The 11,283-nt window shown below is 43.6% G+C and overlaps 1 protein-coding gene across 1 annotated transcript in view; it reads right to left on the bottom strand.

Annotated features, from left to right (window-relative positions):
• Window positions 1-10,765, bottom strand: part of PPP2R2B (protein phosphatase 2, regulatory subunit B, beta) — a 454,390-nt gene extending 443,625 nt beyond the window's left edge. The window contains 3 exon segments of the mRNA XM_006893736.1: window positions 9,973-10,166; window positions 10,559-10,617; window positions 10,619-10,765. Of these exon segments, the coding sequence (XP_006893798.1) occupies window positions 9,973-10,166; window positions 10,559-10,617; window positions 10,619-10,765 (400 nt within the window).
• Between the last annotated feature and the right edge of the window lie 518 nt (window positions 10,766-11,283).

Genomic DNA, 11,283 nt, shown 5'->3' with positions numbered 1-11,283 from the left:
GCAAACGACTCGACAGCACATAACAACAAACAACAACATGAGAATTATCATATGAAATATAATGTGAATGAAGGAATGTGTGAAAGAATGTATATGAATTCTGTATGAAGGACGAATATAAAATAAAAATTTAAAAAGGAAAAAATATCCACCTATAGGAAACCCCCAGATCCCATGGACGCTGCATGTTCTTCTGTCCCTCATCCACATGCTGTCGTTTGTAGGTGCAATTGAGTCAGTTCCAGTTCATCATGACCTCCCGTACAACAGAACAGAACGCTAGTAGTCCCATGCTGTCCTCGCCATTTGCTGCAACACTTCAGCCATCACTGCTGCCATTGTCAGCTCGTCTTATTAGAGATCTTTCTCTTTTTCACGGACCTTCTACTTTACTAAGTCTGCTGTAGTTCTGCAGGGCTCAGTCCCTCCTGATAACACACTCAAAATACATCAAGGTTAAGGTCTCACCATTTTCATGTTTAAGGAACATGTCTTCCAAGACAAAGTTTGCCAAAGCCATAATTCATCAAAGGTATTGTTTCCCTAATCTTCCTCGTGCATAAGAAGCATGCATAAGAAGCTATTGAAAATATCATGGTTTGGATCCAGTACCCTTAATCCTCAAAGTGACATCCTCATTTTTTAACACTTTAAGAGGTCTTTTGTAGCAGATTTGCCCAATGCAGAATGTTTGATTTTTTGGTTGCTGCTTTCATGAGTGTTATTCACTGATTGAAACAAAAACAGACCCTTGGCAGCTTTAATCTTTTCTCCAATTTTCATGCTATTGTTTATTAGTCTAGTTGTGAGTTTGTTTTATGTGTGTGTGTGTATGTGTGTGTTGAAGGCTATAGTATTTCTAAGTAAGTGGGTCAAGCCCTCTCTGCACATTTCTAGTTGTTAAGGGAGTCTTTCTCCACTCTGATGCCACATTTTTCATATGGTCCAGTTTCTCAGATATTGTTCAGCATACATATTGAATGAGTAAGGTCAAAGGACATAACCCTGACACACATCTTTCCTTACTTTAAACCATGCAGCACTTTAAACCCCTTGTTCCATGGTAAAGACTGCCTTTTGTTCTATGGACAGATTCCAAATGAGTAGAATTTATTCTACGTAATTCCACAGTAAGTGTTCTGGAATTCTCCTTCTTTGCAGTGCTATCCATAATCTGTAATGACCCACACAGAGAAACACCGGTTTGGTATTTTTCTGCTGTCAGTCTAGATCTATCTATCTGACATGGTGATAATTTCTCTTGGTTTGCAGTTTCTTCTGAATCAGCCTGAATTTCTGGCAGTTCCCTACTGATGTACTTACCCACACGGGCCCCTTCACCTGAATGTAAATGTTGTAAGGAATTAATGATCTTTATTCTAGACCTCAGAACTCCAAGACTGACTTCTCCCTACACATACGAACCCCATCCCATTTCCCACAATGACTCTTCTGTCAAAGAAACCAATTAAAACCAACTAGATTTTGATGGATTTCACATACACAGACCACCATCCTGTCTACTGATGCTTCCCATAGTAAACTTGGAACATAAGAACCCAAGAGTTCTTATTCAAGACAAATTTCCTAGTGAACTTTTACAAAGAATCTGGTCTTCCAATTGGGTCTCTGGGCTTTCATGGCAAAACTGACTCTCAGCATGAGTGTGGACTTCTGTAGGAAGTCTGAACAAAGTATGGACATTCTGTGGTAAAGAAGGTTTTTTATGAAAGTAAACTCAACTTTTCATTAATGTATTAAGGGGAGCAGGGTGCTCTGGCCAGAATGAGGTCTCAGACACCTCCACGTTTACGTGCAAAAAGGACATGTGACCATCACACAGCTGCCTCTGTCCCGCTCCTTTTGCTCTCATCCAAGCAACTATATAAGTTGCAATCAGCCCTGAAGAGTGGAGTCTAAGTGGCCCAGTGGGACTATCTCATCTCAGCCTGGGAAACAGCATTGTTAATGTCCTAGCCTGGGGGTAAGGGACACAGGAAAAACGATAAAACTCCAATGAGTTCTCACATCTCAATTGCTCGATTCCATAAATATTTTCCTTCTTCTTCTTTTTTTTTTTAAATAGCATAGTCTGCAGCAAGATAAACCTACAGGAGTAAGACAGATACGTGCTCTGGTGTTTCGGTTAGGAGTGCAACACGCTAGACAGTGCCACCAGGGCTCTCTCAGTGCTCTAGTGTTGGGTAGAGAAATTCAGCTGCCTCTCCTGCGGGTTCTAAGGAAGACCCAGGGTATGTCCTGCAGCGCCGGACAAGAGAAGATGCGTGAAGGTAGCAGCACTGAGTCATATCATGCGGTTTACGCACAGAAAAGAACTAAAACTGCATTGCTCCGCCTCAACTCTGGATGAGTGGCAGCATGGCTGAGCAAACACAGTACAGGCTGCAGTCCGGGCTCTGCCATTTACAAGAACATGACCTTGTGAGCATGTGATACAAGTGCCTTTATTTCTTGAAACCTGCAAACTTTTTAAGAACAGGGTTAACACAATCATCCTCACAGGGTTGTTTTGAGACACTACGTGGGTGACATGTAGGATAGTACCTGGAATACAGACAGTACAGTAACATCCTGGGTTACAAAAGTCTTGACTTGCCGGGCATTGCTACTTGCTCTTTAATATTAGCTAAATACATCCGCACTTTGAAAAGACTGAACCAAACCCCTCCTTGTCTCAGGACAACGAGAGAGTCAGTTCCAACTCACAGCAACCCTACAGGGAAGAGAACTGCCTGCACAGTTTCCAAGGAGGTAAGCCTGTACAGCAATGGATAGCCTCGCTTCTTTCTCATGGAGAAGCTAGTGGATTTGAACCGCAGACTTAGCAGCCCATCGTGCAGCTCGCAACACTACCAATTCCTACTTGTTACCGATTATTTTGCCACCATCATCTTCACTTGCTGCTTGTACAGCTTTCAAGTCACTGAAAGCCTTGAAGCCTTTCTGTGCACTAAAGTAGGGCTGAGGGAGAAATACCTGCACCTCTGACTTACCTACACATTTGACTTGAAGACGATTAGACATAGATCTGGATCAAAACGCAGGAACTACTTGTTCACAAGAAAAATGAGTTCCTCCCCTCAGCTAAGTGTCTAAATTGGACCCTTTAGCTTCTTAAATGCAAATGGAAAGTCTGAGAATGTCAGTGTGCAGCTGTGCTCTTTTCCTTGAGCATTACCAATATTTTGACAGGACTGGCCTAGTATTATTCGCCCTGGGTTCTTTGGTATGTTTCTGACCAGCTCTCATAAAGGGCTTGGGATTGCCCCTGGGGACCTGGATGCTAATGATGAATACTTGCTAGTGATTTTCAATGCTCTCTGGTTATTATGTGTAGTTGCAGAACATTTCCCATCCCCAGAAAGGTCATTTACAATAGTATAAAGCTTCTTCTTCCCACCTTCTAGTTCAGGCTTGGTGGGAGTTGTTCGTTTGTCTCAAACATTTATCCATATGCAGTGGAAATACCATTTTGATCTTGCATTTGCATATAAATACCAAAGCAACTTAAGGAGCTACAAGGCAGCTCTCCATCATATGACACCCATCCTTTTATGTTTCAACCACCTCTCCAAGCACTTTCATATCAAAGGCAATTTCTTGTACCACACTAGATTGATTCATCACAGCTTTCCTCTTCTTTGAACATATACAGGATGGAAAGGGAGCACCTTCTTTTCTCGTTTTAATTCTTATGCCTTTATGAAGCTATAACGTTTCTAGATCTCCCAGATTTCAAGTTTGTAGATCTTCATAACACAACACTCTCTGAAGACTGGGCTCTTATTCCAGCACCTTGCTAAGAAGTGACTGTCTGACTTTGTTCAAATGATTATGGTGCATTGTTAATTACTGCTCACCAGGGCAGTCTGGTCCACTGTGAGATCATTTGTGTTATAACCAATCCAAGATTTGTGTGCTTGAAATTTCTTACTCATTGGCTCAGCTTCTGGCCCCTTGAATGCTCTTTCCCTATTCATCATATCCAGTCATATAGCACTTAATACTATTAATATATGGCTGATCTGTAACCAGAAATTCATGTCTCTGGTGCAGATCTTTCTTCTGAGCTTCAGGCCCACTTATCCAACTAGTTCCTTGAGAGTGTTACTGTGAACCCATCTGCCAATATGTTGTTGTCAAGTTGTTTGAGACTCATAGCGACCTTCTTATGTTCAACAGCTCTGAATCCTATTCTATTCCAACCCAGCCTTATTGTATCTGGCATACCTACCCCCATTATCCCAGTCAATGCATCTCATTGGGGGTCTTTCTCTCTTATACTTTCCTAAGCATGACATCCCTCTCCAAGGACTGCTCCCTCCTTGCAACATGCCTAAAGTATGTCAGACAGAGCTTCAAAATACTTGCCTCCAAGAAGCAGCTTGGTTTCACCCTCTCTAGAATGAATCTGTTTTTTCTCCTAGCAGTCCATGGTGTATTCAACACTTCTTCTCCAGCAACATAGGTCAAAGGCATCAAATCTTCTATCATCCCTAGTGATTATCCAGCTTTCAACACAAAATTGGGAAGAACATGGTCTGGATCAGGTGAATCTTAGTCTCCAGACTGACATTATTGCTTTTTAGTACTCTGGAGAGGTCCCTGACAGCAGACTTTCCAAATGCAATTTGTCTTTTGATTTCCAGGCTGCTGGTATGTCAATATAGTAACCTAAAAAGCCAAACCCATTACTGTTGAACTGACACCATTTCATTTCTAAATTCCATTTCTTGTTTTAGGAAAGAGTTCTACAATAAAGGGGGGGAGGGGGGAACAAACACCAAAAACAAAAACCCAAGAATCGTCCTTAACATTGTCTTCTCCATTTATACCCAATCTTAAACTCCAGGTAGGTTCTAGTCATCTTTCTCTAAGTGTGACTCAAATATATCTAATTTACTCCATCTGCATGGCTGCCACCAATCCTCGACTCCAGTCGCGGCCTCCCATCTCTCTGCTTTTACTTCACAGCACTCTACACCCAGCCCTTTCCCCCACTGTATTACACCACAGCAAAATGGGCTTTTGGAGGAAAACCAAACTTGATCATAATTTCTTCCTAATCAAAATCCTCTAATGGTTTTTGATTCATCTTTGGATTCAGTCCAAACTCCTTCTGGTCAAGTAGGCCCAACGTGATCTGATTCCTGAATACCTTTCAAATTTCTTTTGTCCAACATTTTATTATGCAGGATTTCAAACAGAAAGGAAAAGTGAAAACAATTCCAGGGACTATCCATGCGGGCTCTCTGGTGGCGTAGTTGGTAAGAAGCTGCCCTGGCAACCCAAAGGCATACAGTTTGAATCTACAGTTTCCTTGAGAGGCAGATGGTCAATTTCTTCTCAGTTCACAGTCTCTGAAATCCCACTGAAGGGCCAGCAATGAGTCAGTTCCACTTGGAGCACAATGAGATGATAATGACGGTGATCCATAGACATACCACCTAGATTCTATCATTAACAGCTTATATTTGCATTATTTATCATCTATTTATCCCTTTTTCTCTCCAACTGCTAGTCTACCTCTGGTACACCCAGAGAAAAGTTCAGGCTCCAGTGCTGCTTCCAGTCTTGTCTTTACTCCCCATATACCCGTCAGAGCAACCTTTATGTTCCCTGAATCTATCAGATCATTTACTATTTCTAGGATTTTTGTAACTACTATGCTTCTACCTGACATACTTTTAGCACTTCTTTGTTCACGCCCAACTAAATTCTTCAGGTCTCAGCTTAAACTTTCTCTGAGAGATTTTCTCAGACTCCTCAAGCTAAACCAGAGCCTCTTGATACATGCTTCCATAGTACCATGGGCTTTTCCCCTGATTACTTATCACAATTGCTAATTATATATTTATTTGAGCAATTACTTGTTTAATTACAAACACTCCACTAGATTGCATGCTCCATGAAGACAGAGACTATTTCTGTTTTGGGACACACTGCACTGCTCTTGTATAAAGTCAATATTTATTGAAGGGCATTAAAAAGAAGATGAATAATTGAAAGAAACTACATGGGATAACTGAACTTGTTATTTCTCTAATATGTGCAAACAGCATTGTCTTTTTAAGACCTTTGAGGCCTCACACTGCCAAAGTATGACCAGCAAATACATTAAAGTAAATTAGCAAATGTCAAGAGCTTTGGTTAGAGATCAGGCCAAAAGCAGACTATGATGGGCTGTGGTGACCTCTTTCGTTCCTCCATTAGCCCTTCCCCCAACATCACCCAATTCAACATACAATCCAAGGAAAAACAGTCATTTACTATGCAAATACAACTTATGTAATTGTAGCAAAGCTGTCATTTACTGAGGTGACTTATTAAGGCTTTGCTGTTTATTTGACCCTGTCAAGAATGCTTTCCTTGTATCAAATAATTTTCACTGTTAGGTAAGTTCTATCATTTCATTTTAAAGCTAAGGAAATCAAGAACAGAGCCGTTATTTTAAAGTGCAGCGTGTAGCTTTCCTTTCTAACCAGATTGTCTTCTCTCATGCTACATAGAATATTCTGTTTGTGTGTGTCCCATTTGAAAGTAGGGTGCCTAATTAAAAAAAAAAAGAAAAATCTCACAGACTGCTCTAAAGAAGTGTGGGAGTTCTTAGCTCCAACAGAAATCTAAAAATACAGACAGAAATCCACATATGGATCAGAGATATTTGAGAGACTCATGAACTCTTGCTTAAGAAATAGACTCCCAAATAGGAACAAGTTAATCAGTCATGTTGACTTTATTTTGATGGTCATTTCAATCCACCCAAGGCGCTGCCTTGAATCCAATCTGATATACACATTTGTGGGGGTTTTGGTATTCACTTCATCACTCATACACATTGTTTTATAACATAAATTACAATTTAGAGATGTCATTTATTACAATGTCCCATCAAATATCTCGCCTTTGCCTTCACCCCACCCACTAATTCACTAATCTCCTATTCCTCCCCCTCCCATTTTTTGTCAACCCTCCACTACCTTTCTATCTGTGCATATTTACATTTAAAAAAAAATCTATAAATAATTTTACCCTAAGTAGGAACAAAATGCACAAAGATAAAGCCATTGTGATCTTCTCCATACCAGAAACCAATGGCTAAAGGAAAACAAGGCAGGTTAGAATTTCCTAGTGGAGACAATCTTGAGTTGGAAGACAAGCTTTTCACTGTCTGTGGTCCACTCTCTGTGACCCTGGCCAATTATCTCCAGCTTGAGTCACCTCAGTTTCCTTATTATGAAAATAATAATATCAACATAATTGGGTTTGGATACATTGAAATGTTACATATAGAGATCACAGCTCACTGCTTTTAACATGGTAGGTGCTCAAACATGGGAGGAAAGACAGGGCAAGTGAGAGAAGTGCTGCAACTTTAATGCAGAGAAAGAAAGAGGGAGAAGAACCTGGTAAAAAGTGTCCTTTAGCATTTACATTGTTCTTAGCTGGATGAACTTGCCTGCAGCTACCACTTACAATGCAAATTGAGCTTAGAGTCCTTCACACTAACTACACAGCAAAAAATCTTTCCGCTTTAAATAGAATACTGCAGTGTGGAGTGATCTGAGCTAAGAGAAGAAGGGGGGAAAAAATAACCCAACAACCCAGAAATAAAAGCAATGGAGATTTGAGGAGGAAAAAAGAATAATAAAACCAGGCTATTTCTTGAGCAAGTTGGAGAAAAATGCAGACATATTGGGGTAAACAAAAAGAAGGGAGGCTTGTAGAAGAATCTAGAAACAAATTCCTCCCTAAATATGTTGTAGTTAACAAAGGAGAAGAGAACTTCTGAGGTAAGACTACAGTAAACATAAATTCAACTAAGAATACATTAATCTCCTGGTGTTCTTTCAAGATAGAGTAGCACTTTCTCAAGCATTCATCAGAATGGAATGGATTCATTTGTGTCTTGTCAACTTCATAAATGCTCTCCATAATGAATAGGTTAAGGCCATAGGGAACTTCCTATTCTACTCAACTTCTGCTATTTCTATTGCCAAAATAACCCCTTATATCTCTATTCCAGTCCAAACCACCACTAAGATAAAATAAAGAAACCTGGAAGTCTATCTGAAATAAAGGCTTGTCTAGCTTTGCTTTATTGTTTTCAAGTATATGTGTTTGCATGTGTTTGAGAGAGGCAGTGAGGTGGATTTTCATACGCCAGGAAGATTTCAGAAATCAAAGTTCTTTACTCAAAACCCATGTCTCATTTTTCTGTCCATATAAACGCAGATATTCTACCCAGGACCAGAGTTTATTAAAAATGCTGTAAAACTGCAACCAAGATTACAAGGCCTTGAAAGTGATAAGGAATGCAGTGTTTGGCTCATCTCTTCTTTAATCAAACAGACAATGAACCCATTAACACCCATGGATCCACCTTGGCCATCTTCTCAGCTTGCTATGTTTCCCTTGCCTGTGCCTTGGGATATAGCGCAATATATATAAAAATGCATGAAGCCAGCTGTCTTTCTTTGTAATCACAAGTAGAAAATCCAGTGAACCCAAGACCAGCTTCTTTTTGGAAGCAGAGCTCAAATTTAGTGTTTGTCACATTCTATTTGGTAACTAAGTCAGTGACAAAGCCCTAAGACTGATGCAGACCATCTTGCACATTGTCATTTTGCAAATGAAAAGAACCAGCAAGTATGTGGAAAGAATAAAACGTCTTTAAAAGAGGCCAAAGCTCATACAACTTGACTTGGTCTACCTGCACGAGCCTGATGAAAATGGCGAGGGGAGAATATATTTGTATTAGAGATGGATATTCTATCTTCAATTTCCAGGAATATTTATAGAAGATGTTGTCTGTCCCCTAAGATCGTGTATCTTTTTCTTTCAGAGTTTGAATTCTTTCACTCTCTGGATATCACACTTTACTATTAATGAAATATTATAGAAATAAAGCATCTAAGAATACTTTTAGTAACTGTTAGTGAATTAACTTTGTTATACTCTCTAGAAGCAGGTTCACAAACCATGCGTTTTTCTCATATAGATACTAAAATGTGAGACTTAATTAAACTCCTAACATGAGTGGCTAAGGGTGAAGGTCTACAGGTAGAAAATGAGAGCAAAAATACAAAAGTTTTGGCATTTAAAGAAAAATGTCTCTACTGTCTCTTCACACACAAAAGACAGAATGAGATTCCACCTGCTGACTTTTCCGGCCTGCCCATAAAGCACTCAGGCTAATGGCAGAACAAGCTAGGGGAGAGGGAAACGACAATTTCACCTCTTGGCAAAGCTCAGCTTGCTGAAGCCTCTTGCTTTCTGCTGGCTGTTGATTCAGCAGAAACTACTGCTGCAGAATTCATAATGGTGATTTTTAAAGGCCCCACTGATCGCATTGCTCGCCCCACGTGTCAGACTCACGTCTTTGCTCGCCGCTGAACACTATTTCCCCAACCACCTTTATATTTCTTGCTCAGCCACTTCCGAGGGGAGAGGGGCTTGGCAAAAGCCCTTTGGAGGTTTGGATTGTCTGGTCAGGTAACCCTGGCGGTCTGAGAGATGAATGGGCAGGAAATGAAACCATGCCCTCCCTGCAGCCACAGAGACAACATCATTAGGCTCAGGGAGGAGCGGACCCATGGTCCTTCTGGGCCTCTCCCTTTTTATCTCCTCCTAAGACCTCCATGAGCATCTTGGGGGAGAGGTCAACTGCCTTTCTGGGGTCATTTTTCAGGCCAGTGGCCCCACCCTAAAAAGCCTAACCCCTGAGGGCCTTTTCAACTCCCAGGGGCTCCGGTCCACCTGCTGCTGAACGCCGAGCTCGCCTTGGAGAGCCCGGATGGATGTGGGGCGCACCGGCCTCAGCCCCTGGGAGCTGAGCCCCCGCCCCAGCCCCGGGCCCCAAGGAGTCTCCGAGCCCAGCTGCCCTGGAGGCACAGCGATCCGCAACTTGCGCCCAGCCCCAGCGGCGGAATGTGGTGGGGCTGGCGTTACCTTCGGTCGCATAGCTGTGGTCGCGCAGGAAACTGTTGTTGATTTTGCGGGTATCAATGTCCTCCTCCATTGACAGCAGGCTTACTTGCGTGGGAACCAGAAGCCGGCAGACAAGTATCCATGATCCCTCCCCGCAGCCAGTTTCACAGGAGAGGGGGGCAGGGGAGCCAGTGGGACTGCACCATGGTCCGAGCCTGAGGAGGAGACGGGGAGGCGGAGAGAGAAAAAAATAAAAACCCGGCAATGGAGCTGTCACCTCCTCCACTCGGGCTCTCCGAGGCTGCGGCGGCTCCTCCCGCGGTGCGCTCACTCCGGCTCCAATTCCCAACGAGGATGCTGCGCCTCTGCTGCCTCCGCGGGTGCCAAGATGCGCTGTGCCCCTAGGGGTCTGGTCCCTCCCGTCCGCCCCGGAGGCGCTCACAGGCGGGGCTGGGGAGATGCCCAACAGGTTCCCTCCGTTGGCAGCAGCTCCAAAATGCAAAAAAGATCCCTTCTCCACCCGGGAGAGAGGGCAGCCGCGACAAAATGGTGCCTCTCTGGACCCGAGCTGCAGTGGCGAGATGGCAGGGGCAGAATTCAGGCTGGCCCGGCCCGGATAAGGGTGTTGGTCCCACGGGAGGGAGGCTCCAGCAGGCGGGGGCTAGAGAAGCCGGCGGGGAGCTGGGCAGGGCGCTGCGGCCGGCGCCAGCGCACTCACCCTCACACCCACACGCGCGCACTCGCAGCTGCTGCTGCTGCTGCCGCTGCCGCCGCTGCTGCTGCTGCAGGAGGAGGCTGGAGGCTGCTGGTGCATTAAAGACGAGGCTCCTCCCAACCGCGTCAGCAGCCCCAGTACTCTTCCCCAGCAGCGGCGGTGGCTGTGGAAGAGGCTGCGGCTGCTCTCTGCTGCAGTGGGGCGCACGCAGCCGCGAACTGACACCTGGACAGCGAGAGTCTACGCTGGGTGCTGGTTCACGCGGAAAGCAGAGACGATCTTCTAAGCTGCCCCCTCCTGAGCACACAGCTCATGGCCTCATCCATGCTTGCATCCAGGCTTCCTGGCTCAATGCTTTACTCCAGACACCTGGGCTTCAGAAGAGCAAGGTTTCCAAGGGTGGGCAAGAAGTATATATCCAGGTCTCTTTTGCTCACCCTTATGTCATGCAAACAGTTCCTTGGTGAAGTTCAAAGGCGAGGCCTGGAATTCCAGAAGGCTAAGGAAGAGGATTGAGAGTGAGGTAAAGGGGATGTTCATAGCTCAGCTCTTTGCTAGGAAGAGAAGCAAAAGCAGAGACCAGAACTTTGTAGCTGGGATCACATCTCACTCCTCCA

Source organism: Elephantulus edwardii, unplaced genomic scaffold (genome assembly GCF_000299155.1).
Source record: "Elephantulus edwardii isolate Elephantulus edwardi_28Jun2011 unplaced genomic scaffold, EleEdw1.0 scaffold00130, whole genome shotgun sequence".
NCBI classification, from domain to species: domain Eukaryota; kingdom Metazoa; phylum Chordata; class Mammalia; order Macroscelidea; family Macroscelididae; genus Elephantulus; species Elephantulus edwardii.
Note: the sequence above shows the minus strand (reverse complement) of the source record. Positions and strands in the feature narration are given on the sequence as shown.